This window comes from Hippocampus bargibanti, linkage group LG09, assembly GCF_051943395.1.
Source record: "Hippocampus bargibanti isolate YZ-2025 linkage group LG09, ASM5194339v1, whole genome shotgun sequence".
Classification (NCBI taxonomy): Eukaryota; Metazoa; Chordata; class Actinopteri; order Syngnathiformes; family Syngnathidae; genus Hippocampus; species Hippocampus bargibanti.
This window is the reverse complement of record NC_142742.1, coordinates 3,195,001-3,211,940: the sequence shown is the minus strand read 5'-3', so window position 1 is coordinate 3,211,940 and position 16,940 is coordinate 3,195,001. Positions and strand designations below refer to the sequence as shown.

The 16,940-nt window shown below is 37.4% G+C and overlaps 1 protein-coding gene across 1 annotated transcript in view; it reads right to left on the bottom strand.

The window, feature by feature from the left end:
• Window positions 1-689: 689 nt before the first annotated feature.
• The window catches only part of zfyve26 (zinc finger, FYVE domain containing 26), a 38,786-nt gene continuing 22,535 nt past the window's right edge, over window positions 690-16,940 (bottom strand). Inside the window, exons 24-41 of the mRNA XM_089004837.1 lie at window positions 16,172-16,589; window positions 15,369-15,470; window positions 14,415-14,602; window positions 13,344-13,480; window positions 12,078-12,106; window positions 11,800-11,936; window positions 10,535-10,755; window positions 9,116-9,263; window positions 7,739-7,948; window positions 6,247-6,441; window positions 5,967-6,164; window positions 5,690-5,770; window positions 4,264-4,394; window positions 3,947-4,106; window positions 2,750-2,809; window positions 2,421-2,603; window positions 2,284-2,334; window positions 690-979 (exon numbers count right to left, since the gene is read on the bottom strand). Of these exons, the coding sequence (XP_088860963.1) occupies window positions 752-979; window positions 2,284-2,334; window positions 2,421-2,603; window positions 2,750-2,809; window positions 3,947-4,106; window positions 4,264-4,394; window positions 5,690-5,770; window positions 5,967-6,164; window positions 6,247-6,441; window positions 7,739-7,948; window positions 9,116-9,263; window positions 10,535-10,755; window positions 11,800-11,936; window positions 12,078-12,106; window positions 13,344-13,480; window positions 14,415-14,602; window positions 15,369-15,470; window positions 16,172-16,589 (2,877 nt within the window). The 3' untranslated portion in view covers window positions 690-751. The remainder of the gene's footprint in view (window positions 980-2,283; window positions 2,335-2,420; window positions 2,604-2,749; window positions 2,810-3,946; window positions 4,107-4,263; window positions 4,395-5,689; window positions 5,771-5,966; window positions 6,165-6,246; window positions 6,442-7,738; window positions 7,949-9,115; window positions 9,264-10,534; window positions 10,756-11,799; window positions 11,937-12,077; window positions 12,107-13,343; window positions 13,481-14,414; window positions 14,603-15,368; window positions 15,471-16,171; window positions 16,590-16,940) is intronic.

The window sequence follows — 16,940 nt, the reverse complement described above, 5'->3', positions numbered from 1 at the left end:
CATTAAAGAGACAGGCAGACGACAGTGAGACTTTCAACTTTGATAGTTCAAAGGCAGAGTGTAGACTGCAAGGTTAAAATATAGCATCAATCAGGCTCCACAAACAACCCGCACGAGCCATCTGTACACTTGATGCAAAAAGCTATCAACCCAGCTAAACAGAACACAATTGATGAGGAACTAGATAAAATTATCGCACCTACAAGGGATCATTCCTCAAGATGGTGAAAGAAGAAGGTTACGTTCCTCAGGTGTTTTAATGCTGATGAAACCGGCCACTGCATTCCATCAAGCCATCAACGACCATCACAAAGGTAAATAAAACGACTTTATTATACTGTACAGTTTATTTCTTTAATTATAATACCATAGCACATTTATTATACATTAAATAAGGTGTAGTTTTAAGGCTTGAAGAATTAGAAAGTAGAAAATTATGTTTTATGATGACCTGGGAACGGATTATTCTCATTTTAATGTTTTCCTATGGGAAATTAATTTTTGGGATACACACTTTTCGCCTTACACACTGTCTGGGAACCAATTAAGTTTGTAAGCCAAGGTATCACTGTATTTCATTCAGGAATGCCGAGATTAATTTTTGATTTTTTTTTCTCCCTTTTTAGTTGAGGTAGAAATTGATTCTGTGACTCAAGTGGCAGCGTTGTTACGTAACAGCACTCAGATAATTGGATACAATTATGCTTATTATTTATTTTTTTATGGTTAATACAGTCAGTACTATTTTCCGTTACCTGATCGGGTTGTTGGATCGTCCCGATCCCGCTCGCGGCTTGCCGTTTCCTTGTTGTCGGTGCTCCTGCAGCCACTGGCGGCAAATGTTTTGCATCACCGAGTCGTGAGCCGCTTCCGCCGCCCGCAGGACGTTTTCCACCAGGGGGCCGGCCTTGCTCGCCTCCATTTTGACCGCCAGCAGGTAGGCCGGACGTAGCTTGTTGCAAAGCAGGTAAGCTTTGATCTGTGTTAAGATTAGAAATCATAGTTATTAATTAATTTATTTATTCATTTATGTATCTATTTATATTTATTTTTCGTCTCTATTTATTGGCTTTTTAATTATGTATTTATTTTCCTATTTATGTATTTTCTATTTATCTATATGTACTTATTTTTTATCTATTTATTCATTGGCTGTTTATTTTTCTATTTATGTATTTTTCTATTTATCTACACTGTATTTACTTATTTTTATCTCTATTTATTTATTGGCTTTTTTTTAATGTATTCATTTATTGGCTGTCTGTCTATCGATCTTGACTTATTTTTATCCCTATTTATAGCCGGTTTATCTATACATTGATTTATTTATTCAGATTTATTTTTCTCTCTTTATTTATTGTCTCTGTCTATCTATATTGACTTATTTTTTTTATCTCTTTGTGTATTTATTTATTGGCTGTTTATCTATCCATCTATTTCGTTTTATTTATTTACATCTCTTTATTTATTCATTCATTTATCTATTTTTTATTGATGCATGTATATATTTATTGATGCATTTATTAATTTATTATCTGGATATCTGTTAATGTATCTATTTATTTATTTGTTTGTTTATTAATTTTAATAGTCCCGTGCATGAAAATATGTTAGAAGCCCGACTAGCCCACGAATGAGGCTAAATCTTAAAAAAATATATATATATATATAATAATAATAATAATGATATAAAAAATATTTATGTATTTATTTATTGATATAGAGTATTTATTTATTTATTTAGTCATTCATTCATTCATTCATTATCTATATATCTGTTTATGTATCGATTGATTTATTTGTTTATTAATTTTAATAGTCTCGTGCATGAAAATATGTTAGGAGTTAGTCTAGCCCACGAGTGAGGCTAAAGCTTAAAAAAATATGAAAAAAATATTCATTCATTCATTCATTCATTCATACATTTATTTATTTTATTTATTTATTCATCAATTTATTTATCAATGTATTTATTTATCAATCTATTTATTTGTTTATCTATTTATGTATTTATTTATTTATTATCTATATGTCTGTTTATGTATCTATTTATTTGTTTATTAATTTTAATAGTCTCGTGCATGAAAATATGTTAGGAGTTAGTCTAGCCCACGAGTGAGGCTAAATCATAAAAAAAATACATCAAAAGTCGGTCCAAAATAAAATAAAATAAAATAAAATAAAATAAAATAAAAACACAGGAAGTAAAAATCATGCAATATTAGTTTTTTTTTATCAAAATGACAAAAATAATTCCCCTCTGATGTCAACAAAGCGTCTTACCTTCATTTCTGTGCTCTTGGTTTCCAGAATGAGACTTTCCAATTCTTTGGCCTTAACACAAAAAACAACCCCCCCCAAAAAAACAATATCACCCGCATCATTCATATTTCCTTCTATCATTTTGATTTTTGTCTTACGTCAGCCGCTCCTTTATCGGCCGCTTCCACGCAGCTTAGGATCAGAGCGTCGCCGTCACTCTTGGTGGCCGTGCCCGATTCGCCCACGCACTTGAGAAGCTGGCGCACGGCTGCGAATTTCCTATGGCGGACCAGACGCTGTCCGCCTCGCACGTACACCGCCTGGGCTTCCAGCTGGAAATCCTGCACAAAAACCAACACGTGATGGTTAGCATAAAAATCTTTTTTTTGTTGAGAAATAGAATTTCCCTGATGGCAGCGAACGTCACATAGTTTATGATAAACATTATTTATTATAGAGTGAAGAAAAAAAAAATCATGGAGCTCACCTGTATGACTCGGTATGCAATGCCGAAACCTTCCTCGATATTTTTACCCCCAAGCATCACCTGAAAACACACAAATGACAAAATTAACACACTGACTTAAAAAATAATCAGATTAAAAAAATGGCTTTGATGCCCGCCCCCCCGTCTCAGCACGATAGGGGGACAGGGCTTTCAGCAGCTCTGCCCCCAAACTCTGGAACTCACTTCCTCCCAACATTCGTAACATCGATTCTCTTCCCACCTTCAAATCCCATCTCAAAAGCCACCTATTTAAAATTGTGTTTTCTGTGTAGCTCTTTCTCTTGTTTCTATTTATAATTGTATTTTATTTATTGCATTCTATTTGTAATTGTATTTTATTTATTATAGTATCTATGGTTGTCTGTGACTGTTAAGCACAGGTGTCAAAGTCAAGGCCCGCGGGCCAAATCCGGCCCGCCACATCATTTTTTTCGGCCCGCGAAAGCAAATCAAACTTGTTAAATTCCATTACGATTGCTAAAATCTGAGCCAAAATTTCATATTTTTGGATGTCAACCACAATAAAAGTCATTATTCTTGACTTTAGATTTGAAAACGACTTATTCATTAATTTGCTGTGTGCTCTATATGTAATATTTGAAGGGATTTAAACATTCTAATGGGTTCCTCAAATTCATAACGGCCCTCGAGAGGAAACCATAACTACAATGTGGCCCGCGGCAAAAAATGACTGACACCCCTGCTGTAAAGTGTCCTTGAGAGCTTTGAAAGGCACTTTAAATTTATTATTATTATTGTTTATTTTTATATTTTTTTTATTTTTATTATTTTTATTATTTTTACTTTTATTTTTATTATTTTTTTCATTTTTATTTTTATGTATTATTATGATGTATCTGTTATGATTTATTATTGTTTATTATTATGTTTATTCTATGTTGAATTTTATGTTGAATTTTATGTTTTTTAATTTTTATTTTTATGATTATGTTTATGTATTATTATGATGTATATGTTATGATTTATTATTGTTTATTATTATGTTTATTTTATGTTTATTTTTATGTTGAATTTTGTGTTGAATTTTATATTTATTATTATTATTATTATTATTATTATTATTATTATTATTAAAAAAAAAAATTGGGGGACTTTATGTCACCCAACTCAATTTTATTGAAGGAGTCAAAATCAGAAAATCGTTGGGCACGTCACCTTGCAGGCCACTTCCACCTTCACGGGACTCCCCCCGAATAAAGTCGGAGGTGGTCCGGACCCTGTCGCAGGCGGGTGTCCTGACCCGGTCTCAGGCGGGGTTTCACGACGGTGCAGGAAACGGGTCACCTCCAGCTGTAGTTCGATGGTGTTTATGTGCCTGAAGACACAAAGAAAATCAGTCGTTTGTCTTTGCAGAGGATAAAGAATACACGCATCTGAGTTCATTGGTTAATTGAGCAAATCGGAGTAGGATTTTCTAGTTGTGAGTTGTCAAATGATGTCGAAAGTCGTCATGAGGTATGAGCAAGACAGACCTGGACACGTCACTTGATGACATTGTCTTCTTAAAGGAGCTTCCTTGGGACAATTTCCTCCTGACACCCCCGCGACACTGCTGCTCCTGCAGATACGTCCTCAGGTGCTCTTTGGCTCGCACCAACCAGCGCTGACATATACACACAAACACACACACTTGCTTCACTTTGTGTGTGTGTGTGTGTGTGTGTGTGTTGTGAGTGTGTGTTTAATGAGAGTACAAAGGTCAGACCAAAAACTGGTTTGAAAACTTAACTAAATCCAACAAACAAACAAAAAAGTAAAAATGTATTGAACCAAATTCTATACAGGAGTGAGGACTTTGAATGTACCCATTCAGAGACCTCACTCCTGCTGTAATTTCAGTTTAAAGTCCACTTTTAATAAATAATAACAATAATCATCATCATAATAATAATAAATGTAATCTCTAAGCGCCTTTCAAAACTCTCAAGGACACTTTACAGTCACGGAATAATAACTTTTTTTGCGCGAGTGAGCAGCGGCAACCATTCGTGCCAGCTTGTTTTTTTTAAGAAGCTGAAGTGGGAAATGCAATTAGGGGGACATCTAGTGTTCAAATGTAACATGAGTTCTTCTCTGAACTTATCAGAAAGGGTGGTCGTCACTCCTTATCTGGAGTACCTGGACCTCGCAAAAATGTAGAAACAGGAATGTGTGTGTGTGTGTGTGTGTTAGTATGACTGGTTTTGTGAGGACCACTAACATTTTATACCATACGTAGTGAGGACATTTTTGACAAGTGAGGACCTTTTGGCCGGTCCTCACAAGTGTTTCATTCTAAAGGCTTCGAGAGGGTCTATATATGCATCTGTTAAAGTTTCAGAGAGGTCCTCAAAAATTCACCCAAAATGATTTTTTGGTGTGTATTTTAATTTCACTTGGATACACGCACATTTTACTCACTGTGTGTGTTTATGTGTGTGTGTGTGCGTGCGTGTTTAATGAGAGGAAAAAGTTCAAACCACAAAAAGTCAAACAATATTTTAACCAAATTCACTACAGGGGTGAGGACTTTGAATATACCCATTCAGAAATCTCACTCTTGTTGTTATTTCAGTTTCAAGTCCACTTTTTATTGCTTTGTTTTCAAAAAGTTGAAGTGGGAAATGGGGTGACATAAGTGTATAGTGCCACTTAGCAGTTTTTTTTTTGACAACGATACTAGACGATACAGCGTGTTCTACCGGAAACAAATTCCTTGTGTGTTCTACATACTTGGCAATAAAGATGATTCTGATTCTGATTCTGATTTAGTGTTCAAATGTAACACTAGTTCTTCTCTAAACTTATCAGCAACGGTGGTCCTCACTCCTTCTCTGGAGTTATCCGGACCTCACAGAACCATTGAATCAGGAATGTGTGTATGTGTGTGTGTGTGTGTGTGTGTGCGTGTATACGTACCTGCTGGTCACCGAGCTGTTGGTACGAAGTGGCTCCGTGAGTAAAGAAGCGGATGCAGGTCATGGCCGCACGCACGTGATCCTGTGAACGGAAAGGCTACGTTTTGCTAACTCTTAGCTTCAGGACAGGATAAGGCTTTGGGTGCTTCTAGCTTAGGAAGTGGGTTTAAACAAGTTTTGGGGTTTGAGTTTCGACTCAGTTAGGGTTTCAAATGAAGGTTCCAAGGAAAAATTTAGGGTTGCTGTTTTACGAACTGAAATACGTCCCCACAACGCACCATCATGAACTGCTGGATCTGGTAGAGTGTATGGAAATATCCACGCCGTTGCAGCCACTGGCAAGAGGCGATCAGATAGCGGCTGCACGCCTCCAGACCCGGGTCCAGCTTCTCCAGAACGTCCTGCAGCATTCCCAGACGTCCTCGTTCCAGGGCCGGTTGTAGAACGCCCTCCAGGAACACCTCATCTGGGGCATCCTGGAGCCACGGTAGCAAGGAAGCTAAAGTGAGGTTTCCCGTTAGGGTTTCAAGTGAAGGTCATGATAAAATGAAAGCTGGCCTTGTTCAGGAGATAGGAGATGGCTTCCGTCATGGCGTCGTGGCGCATGTGGAAGCTAACCAGCGCCAGGTGAGTGGCGTAGGCGTTCAGGTAGTAGAGGCACTCCTGGTGTAGGATGTTCTTCGGGTATTCGGACCTCTCGCTGAGGGCCTCCTCCAGCTCCTGAAGCGGAGCCAAGATGTCTTCGCTCAAAGGCTTCAGGGGAACACAAAGTTACAGTAGACGTTGATTGGCGACTAAAACCCGACAAAGTCCAAGATGGCGCCCGAGTAGGCAGCCGTTGGCAAGTGCTCTAGTTTGTTTTTGTTGTTTTTCTGTTGTAATAGCGAGCTAGCTAGCCAGCAAGATAGCCAGATAGCTAATAATAATACAGTGAGACCTCAACTTACAAACACCTTATCTTACAAACTTTTCGTCTTACAAACGTCAAATTTATGAAAATTAAACCTTATAATAAGCACTATTTTCATAATACACACCCACCACAGCTGGCGGAGTGATCTTCGGCGGAAGCACACGACCGAACAGCACCAGAGGTTAAGTTACCAACAGTCAGTTATGGAAGGTGACTCTCCTTCCATAAGCCATCAACGACCATCAAAAAGGTAAATAAAACTTTATTTTACAGCAGTTTATTTCTTTAATTACAGTCCTCATGTAATGCGCCTCTCTTTCCAAACAGCAATTCCCTTTGACCTTCGACCTCCAACGCCATTCCATCAAGCCATAAATGACCATCACAAATGTTAATAAAGTGACTTTATGATACAATGCAGTGTATTTCTTTCATTACAATACAATTGCACATTTATTATACATAGAATAAGGTATGTCGTGTGTAGTTTTAAGGCTTATTTAGTTGAAAAGTATATTTTATGGAAACCCGGGAACGGATTATTCCCATTTTAATGGTTTCCTATGGGAAATGTATTTTTGAGATACACACTTTTCGCCTTACACACTCTGTCTGGGAACCAATTAAGTTCGTAAATTGAGGTCTCACTGTAATACATTTCATTTATAAGCGCCATTCAAAACTCTCAACGTCACAGAATAAGTTTTTCTGCGGGTGAGCAGCGGCAGCCACACGCGTCAGCGTTCACTCAACCCGGAAGAAACACAAATAGATAGAAAGCTAGCTAGCTAGCTAAAAGATTATGTGACAACGTCTCTGTTACCCTCAGATTTAATAGACAGCAAATAGATAGCAAATACTTTTTACTTCAAGATGGCACCGCGAGAGTGGGTGACTTTACAGCAGCACCTTTATTTTGTTTTTCTACCTCTTCCTTTCCCTTTCATCACTTTTCTGATATGAAATGTAAACTTCTCCACTGCGAGACTGATAAAGGCTAATCCAATCTAATCCAATCCAAACAGTTTGAGAAGTCACATGAGGATATCAATGCTTGTTGCTAGGCAGACTTCATCGACCACTCAGAAACCAAAGTCTATGAAAAGAAGGCGACGCCTGCTTCGGAGATGGGTATACCGTGGCTGTTACAGGTCTGACGGTGGTCTCCAGGTGCTTGACAATCTCCTGTAGTAGCGTGGGGCCCATGTTGATCTGGTTGCGGTCCACGGGGGCCTTCAGACAGCGTGCGAATTTCTCCCGAGCCGCCGTCAGGCTGCCGGCCTTCAAGGAGGCCATGGCCCACGCTTGCCAAACGGCGCCGGGGTCCAGCCCGCTTTTGGTGGACACCTTTTACAAAATATAACGATGTGGTGAGTGTTACAGTACTATATATACTAAATATTTTAAACTTACAGTGATACCTTGGTTTACGAACCCCTTGGCTTACGAACTTTTCGGTTTACGAACGTGACAATTATGAAAATTTTACCTTGGCGTACGAACTTTACCTTGGCATACAAACTGTTTTGCGTACATGGAGCTGCCTCAATGAGTGATGTGTCATTCGCAAACGAGCCCGTTCTTCTAACAACAAAATGGCACCCGACTGTTTTAGTTCTCTATTCCCCGCCCCCATTCTTCGGTTAAAGCTACGTGATTGGTCAAGAACGCAGCAGTGAGGGGAGGTGGTTTAAACATTTAAAAAGAGAGGCAGACGACAGTGAGAGAGTTTCAACTTTGATAAAATATATATAATATATATATTGATGATAAATATATATGATATATTGATGACAAATATATTTATACAGTAAAGTCTCGTTATATCGATATCGGATATAACGATAGTCCCGGTTATATCGATACTATTTCTATGCACGCACGGAGAAAATTACATGCAAACAGGGTCGGATATATCGATAGTCCCGGTTATATCGATATTTTTTGGACTCCCTTGAATATCGATATAACGAGACTTTACTGTATATTGATGGGATAAATTATCCCATCAATCAGGCTTCACAGACAACCCTCACAAGCCATATGTACACTTGATGCAAAAAGCTATCAACCCAGCTAAACAGAACACAATTGATGAGGAACTAGATAAAATTATCACAGAGAAAGCACCGACAAGGGATCATTCCTCAAGATGGTGAAAGAAGAAGGTTACGTTCCTCATCAAGTGCTTAATGCTGATGAAACCGGCCACTCCATTCCTTCAAGCCATCAACGACCATCACAAAGGAAAATAAAACCACTTTATTAAACAGTTCAGTTTTTTTCTTTAATTATAATACTACACAAAATTAGAAAGTAGAAAATTGTGTTTTATGGGGACCTGGGAACGGATTATCCTCATTTTAATGGTTTCCTATGGGAAATTAATTTTTGGGATACACACTTTTTGCCTTACACACTCTGTCTGGGAACCAATTAAGTTCGTAAGCCAAGGTATCACTGTATTTATTTTAAGCTACTAGCAAGAAGAATTAAAGACGGTGCATCACTCACCTCCACCGCTAGCTGGTAATATTCAGTTTCCAAGAGTTGGTTCCGGAGCCGCGTGACGGCTATCGTCTCGAGGATGTCATCCAAGGAAGGAATGTGGTTGTAATTGGCCGCCACCAGGATCTTCAGCACGTCCACTTTGCTGATGTAACTGCGTGATGGGCAACAAGCAAAATAACAACAAAAAAAAAAAAACAATTGACCTCCGCCTTGAACGTTTTATCACGGGTAAAATCGGTAATGTTAGACGTGCAATTGACATATTTCGGGGCAGATTTTTGGGGACGGACCAAACGTATTGATTTGTAAAATTAAAATACATAAATAAAGTCATACCGATTAGTTTTTAAAAAAATAAACAGTAAATTTCTAATAATAATAATACAGTAAAGTCTCGTTATATCGATATTCAAGGGAGTCCGAAAAAATACGATATAACCGGGATATATCCGACCCTGTTTGCATGTAATTTTCTCCGTGCGTGCATAGAAATAGTATCGATATAACCGGGACTATCGATATATCCGATATCGATATAACGAGACTTTACTGTAATATCTAAACAAATGAATAAACGTATACACAAATAAATAAATAGAACGATACATATATAATTACGTAAATAAATAAATAAGTACATAAATAAGTAAATGTGAATGAAAGAAAGAAAGAAAGAAAGAAAGAAGGAAAGAAAGAAGGAAAGAGAAAGAAAGAAAGAAAGAAGGAAAGAGAAAGAAAAGAAAGAAAAAAAAGAAAAGACAGAAAATAAATAAAAGACAGAAAAAAAAGAAAAGAGAAAATAAATAAAAGAAAGAAAGGAAAGAAAGAAAAGCAAGAAAAGAAAAAAGAAAAGAAAGGAAAGAAAGAAAAGCAAGAAAAGAAAAAAGAAAAGAAAAGCAAGAAAAGGAAGAAAAGAAAAGAAAAGAAAAAAAGAAAAAAAGAAAAAGAGAAAAAGAAAAAAAGAAAAAAAAAAAAAAGAAAAAAAAAAAAAAAAAAAAAAAAAAAAAAAAAAAAAAAAAAAAAAAAAAAAGAAAAAAAAGAAAAAAAAGAAAACAAGAAAGAAAAAAGAAAGAAAAAAAGAAAAAAAAGAAAAGACAGAAAATAAATAAAAGACAGAAAAAAAAGAAAAGACAGAAAATAAATAAAAGAAAGAAAGGAAAGAAAGGAAAGAAAGAAAAGCAAGAAAAGAAAAGAAAAAAGAAAAGAAAAGAAAAGCAAGAAAAGCGAGAAAAGAAAAGAAAAGAAAAGAAAAAAAGAAAAAGAAAAAAAAGAAAGATAAAAAAAAAAAAAAAAAAAAAAAAAAAAAAAAAGAAAGAAAAAAAGAAAAAAAAAAGAAAAAAAAAAAAAAAAAGAAAAGAAAAGAAGGGAAGGAAAACCAGTTGCACATTGAAATCGGGAGCGCCCCACGTTTGAAGGCCTCACCTGTCACACAAGGCCAGGTCCTGGTTGCGTCCCACTTTGACGAACATGAGCTTGGCGCTAAAGAGCAGCTGGCGCATGATGTCCGTCAGCAGGCAGGCGTCCACCTCCGGGTTGGTCAGCTTGCGGGACAGCGAGCGGCAGTGGTCGATGAGCTGATGGCCGCACGCCGCCTGGTCGCCGTGTAGCGACAAGATGGCCACGCACAGGTGCGAACTGGGGGCCTTGGGAAATAAACTAGCCACTTAGTGTGTGTTTTGGCCAAGCCTTTACGTAGGATGCCCTTCCTGACACAACCCTCTGGATTTATCCGGGCTAGGGACCGGCACAAGAAGACTTATGTCCCTTTGTGGCTACAGAACAAGCTCAGTAAAACTATGTATCTATGAGTTATCCATTAGCTCTCTAGCTAGCTATCGATGAGTTATCTATTAGCTAGCTAGCTAACTTTCTACATAATTGAGTTATTCAACTATCTAGCTAACAATCTATGATTTATCTATTAGCTATCTATCTATTAGCTAGCTATCTAACTTTCTACCTAATTGAGTTATTCAACTATTTAGCTAACTATCTATGAGTTATCTATTAGCTAGCTAGCTAACCTTCTACCTATTTGAGTTATTCAAATATCTAGCTAACAATCTATGATTTATCTATCAGTTATCTATTAGCTAGCTATCTAACTTTCTACCTAATTGAGTTATTCAACTATCTAGCTAACAATCTATGATTTATCTATCTATCTATCTATCTATCTATCTATCTATCTATCTATCTATTAGTTATCTATTAGCTAGCTAGCTAACTTTTTACCCATTTCAGTTATTCAACTATGAGTTATCTATGAGTTACCTATTAGCTAGCTAACTTTCTACCTATTTGAGTTATTCAACTATCTAGCTAACTATCTATGAGTTATCTATTAGCTATCTTGCTATCTATTAGTTATCTATTAGCTAGCTAGCTAACTTTCTACCCATTTCAGTTATTCAACTATGTAGCTAACTATCGATGAGTTATCTAAGAGTTACCTATTAGCTAGCTAACTTTCTACCTATTTGAGTTATTCAACTATCTAGCTAACTATCTATGAGTTATCTATTAGCTATCTAGCTATTAATTATCTCATAGCTATCTGGCTAACTTTCTGCCTATTCAACTATCTAGCTAACTATCTATGAGTTATCGATTAGCTATCTAGCTAGTACCGTGATGTTAATTATTTGTGGGTTATAAAAAGTCAAGGGAGGTTTTCCAATACGAACCTGCTCGTAGTAGAACTGGTCACGCAACTGCTGGTTTTCGACGGGATCCATGGAGAGCCTGATCTGTCTGGGCGCAATCTCGGGCAGATGCAACATGCCATCGAGGGGGTCCTCCGTCAAGGAAGGGATCGCCGCTGCTGCACGGAAGAATTCGACATCTCAAAATAATGCATGCCAGCGTAACCGTTTATGCGCGATTTTTCCCACATTCTGTGCAGTTGTGAGCTTCCGATAAGAAAGGACATGAGGCAAAAAGGAAACAATTCAGATGTATTTACCTTCACTTGATTCCAGCTCGTCGTCAGAACTGCAGGGGAACAAAGAAATAACCTTAGAGTATAGTGTATATGAAGTATTAATCAATAATTATAGTTGCAAAAATTGTGGGTATTTTTTATTATAAGTTTCTTAAAAAAATATATCTTCACAGTTTAAAATAAAATTACATAGATTTTAATTTTTTTTTTAAAATAAAATATATATATTTTTTATATATACTGTATATATTTATTTAAAATATATATATTCACACAGTTTAAAATTAAGATAAATAAATACATTTTTATTTTTTTTCATTTTTAAAATTTTTAAAGATTAAAATAAAAATATATGTATATATATTTTATATATACTGCATATATTTATTTAAAATACAGTAAAGTCTCGTTATATCGATATCGGTTATATCGATAGTCCCGCTTATTACGATACTATTTCTATGAACGCAAGGAGAAAATTACATGCGCGCAGGATAGGATATATCGATAGTCCGGTTATATCGATATTTTTTCCGACTCCCGAGAATATCGATATAATGAGATATTCACACAGTTTAAAATTAAGATGAATAAATAATTTTTTTCATCTTTTATATATATATATATATATATATATATATATATACAGTAAAGTCTCGTTATATCGATATTCAAGGGAGTTCGAAAAAATGTCGATATAACCGGGACTATCGATATATCCGATATCGATATAACGAGACTTTACTGTGTGTGTATATATATATATATATATATATATATATATATATATATATATATATATATATATATATATATCCCCAAAAAAAATATATATACACACTTTTTTCAATGTGACTTGTAAAACACACACAAAAATACATATAGTGAAATCAATAAAATAATCTCAGTGAGGGAAAGCAAAAAAAAAAGATCCACAGCTTCACAAGCAAATTTTAAATCCCAGGCATCACACAAACGGCACATGAAAACTAAATAAAATGATGCCTTTTTTTTCGTAAAATACTTTTGTATTTTTAAAAATCAATATTTTTCTATGTCTTTCACTGATGACCTGAACATTGGACACATTTATGCAGTCTCAAGATAAACTTTAAGAGTTTTACTCAAACAAAAATCGGGATGTTAACCAAATGCCAAAAGCGGATTAATGACACATCTGTAAAAAACAACAACAAAATGGATTAACTCCAGAGATTAATCACTACATCGGTTAAAAATATCCAAAAAGAAAATAAAACATTGATCTGAATATGACCTTGGACTTACTCAGTATGAAAGTAGGCATAACACTGGTCACAAACTCTAACGTCGTCTCCAGGACATCCCTCGACGGCCATTTTGCGCTCCGAGCAAGCTTGACACACCAGGCGACCGCAACGGCGACAGTGATGGCGACGGTTGAACTGATGAAAGAGACGCTCTGTTCATTATCGTCGCGACTATTATCGTATTTTCCGGTGTATAAGGCGCACCGGAGTAAGAGGCGCACCCCAAATGAATCCATAAACAGGTAAAATCCAACTTACGAACGAGTTCCGTTCCGAACAAACGGTCGTAAGTCAAAATGGTCGTAAGTCGAAATCCATTCAAAATGTTGAATAGAGACTCGGAGGCTCACAAACTCCCCCTCTTAAAATGTTAAAAATAGTCGTAAGTACGTCGTAAGTACGGGTGGTCGTAAGTCGAGCAGGTCGTAAGTCGGATATTACCTGAAAAAGGCGCATCTTCAACGAATGAAAAAAAAATCCAAATATAATACAGTAAAGTCTCGTTATATCGATATCGGATATATCGATAGTCCTGGTTATATCGATACTATTTCTATGCACGCACGGAGAAAATTACATGCAAACAGGGTCGGATATATCGATAGTCCCGGTTATATTGATATTTTTTCGGACTCCCTTGAATATCGATATAACGAGACTTTACTGTATATAAATATATAAAAGTTTTCCAAATATAAGCCACAACACATTATAAGGTGCTACAGTAAAGGTTGGGGGTACGCATGTTTTGATTCTGGAGCAAGGCAGTTTGTGAAGGAATATCCTGGGGTGACATCATGAACAAGGGGGCGGGACTTTCTGAATCTCGCCAGTTCCGAGCTCATTTTGTGGCACTTTTGGGACACTTTTATAAGTCATTTTTATTGGTGTTTTGCATTTGACTAAAAATATCACACTTCGTGTTTTGGTTATTTTAGATGCTATAAAACGTTTTTCTGATGTCAGTTAAGAAACAAAAAATGGTGTCGGCGTTCCATTAAATGGGAAATGCAACGAATGAATGAATTTCAGACAAAATTGTCTGAAATTATCCCGTCCGATGCCTCACCATAGTAAACCTTTCCCGCCGGCACACCATGCAGACGTGGTGCTTGGTGTCAGGCACCCAGTCCTTGGGGTCCGGCGGCTGTTCCGGCGGCTGGAATTGAGCGGGCGAGGACCGCTTCCTCCCTGCCGAGCTTCGGTCCCGCTCTCTGTCGCCGCTGTTCGTCGAGGAGCTGTGAGTGGGGGTACTGCCTAGAACGTGGAGGGTAGGTAGGTAGCTAGCTATATAGCCAACAGATAGCAAGCTGGATAGATAGCTAGCCAGCTAGCTAATATGTGTCCTGACTCAAACAGCTAGGTAGATAGCTATAGACCTAATAGTTAACCAGCTAGATAGATAGCTAAAAGCTAGCTAATATGTTTACTGACTCAATTAGGTAGGTAGCTAGCTATAGAGCTAATAGATAACAAGCTAGATAGATAGCTAGCTAATAGCTAGCTAGCTAGATAATATGTGTCGTGACTCAAATAGCTAGGTTGCTAGCTATAGAGCTAATAGATAACCAGCTAGATAGATAGCTAAAAGCTAGCTAATATGTTTACTGACTCAATTAGCTAGGTAGCTAGCTATAGAGCTAATAGATAACAAGCTAGATAGATAAATAGCTAATAGCTAGCTAGCTAGCTAATATGTGTCCTGACTCAAATAGCTAGGTAGCTAGCTACATAGCTAATAGATAACCAGCTAGATAGATAGCTAATAGCTAGCTAATATGTTTCCTGACTCAAATAGCTAGGTAGCTAGCTATATAGCTAATAGATAACAAGCTGGATAGATAGCTAGCCAGCTAGCTAATATGTTTCCTGACTCAAATAGCTAGATAGCTAGCTATATAGCTAATAGATAACAAGCTAGAAAGATAGATAGCTAATAGATAGCTAGCTAGCTAATATTTTTCCTGAGTGAAATAGCTAGGTGGCTAGGTATATAGCTAATAGATAGCATGTGAAGACTTACTTGCTGAGGAAGGCGTTGAAGAGTCCAGACGAGGGGACGATAATACGCTGCTGTCTTGAGCGGGACACTGCAACAGAGCATCTTGAAGGCTGATGACAGAATCTGAAAAAAATAAAATACTACAATAAAAATAAATAAACTAAAGAGCTAAACCTGGACACATTTTTTTGAGACGTTATTAGTGTGTAAGGCGAAAAGTGTGTATCCCAAAAAATAATTTCCCATAGGAAACCATTAAAATGAGAATAATCCTTTCCCAGGTCCCCATAAAACATAATTTGCTACTCTCTAATTTTGTAAGCCTTAAAACTACACAAAATATACCTTATTTTATGTATAATAAATCTCCTATGGTATTATAATTAAAGAAATAAACTGTACTGTATAATAAAGTTGTTTTATTGACCTTTGTGATGGTCGTTGATGGCCTGATGGAATGGAGTGGCCGGTTTCATCAGCATTAAACACTTGATGAGGAACGTAACCTTCTTCTTTCGCCATCTTGAGGAATGATCCCTTGTAGGTGCTTTCTCTGCGATAACCTAGTTCCTCATCAATTGTGTTCTGTTTAGCTGGGTTGATAGCTTTTTGCATCAAATGTACAGATGGCTTGTGCAGGTTATTTGTGGAGCCTGATTGATGGGATATTTTAACCTTGCAGTCTCCACTCTGCTTTTGAACTATCAAAGTTGAAAGGAGTCCAAATTTTACTGTTTTCTATCCATTTTCTCATTCTCTCTCTGTCAATCATCCCAGTCTCAATTCCGGATCAAAATAGCTGACCTCCCGTTTGTATCACTAACCGGATCGCGACCTCTCCCGAGGCGCGCATGCAAAGTCCAAGGCCTTGCGTGCGTACTCGGCCAGAATCTTGTCGACGGCTTCCATCCCGAAGCCCGCCTCTTGCCCGGCCAGCAGGTTCCCGAGGGTGCGTACGGTGGCGTCGGCCCAGTCCACTTTCATGTTCATGAGCATTTGCTCCAACATCAGCAGGGGCTCCGACAACAAGGGGAAGTAGTTGCGGCGGGCCGGCGCCGGCAGCGCTAACAAGACTTTGGAGCCCAAGTTGAGGGTGTGGATGTATCGGCGACGCGCCGGCGACACCTGGCTTTGGAAGTGTAGCGTCATGTAGTCGGCTAAAAAATGGCAGGCGGCCAAGCCGGGGTGGCGGTCCAAGGCGCGCTCGCATACGTCCAGGCCGCACGCCAGACCCTCAAGAAGCTAATCGGGATACAAGAAGACGCATTAGCATGTCTGATTGACAGATGTCGCCCAAGGTATCGTTGATGTTAGCGTTGTCTTTTGTGGTTGACAGGAAAATGTGGTGTTTGGTGAGTGTGTGAAATGGTTTGTTTTGGGTGTGTCGTTAGCTTCATGCTAGCACCGAATGGGAAACTGTATTGACAGGCTATTGTAATGTAGCATGAGACGGCAGAGGAGGGATTTCCTGTCGGACAACGAATATTTATATGGACAGCCCAAATATATGTACGTTTGTTTATTTATTATATATTTAATATTTATCATTTTTTACTTTTGCATTCTTATTTATCATTTATTATTTATTCATTA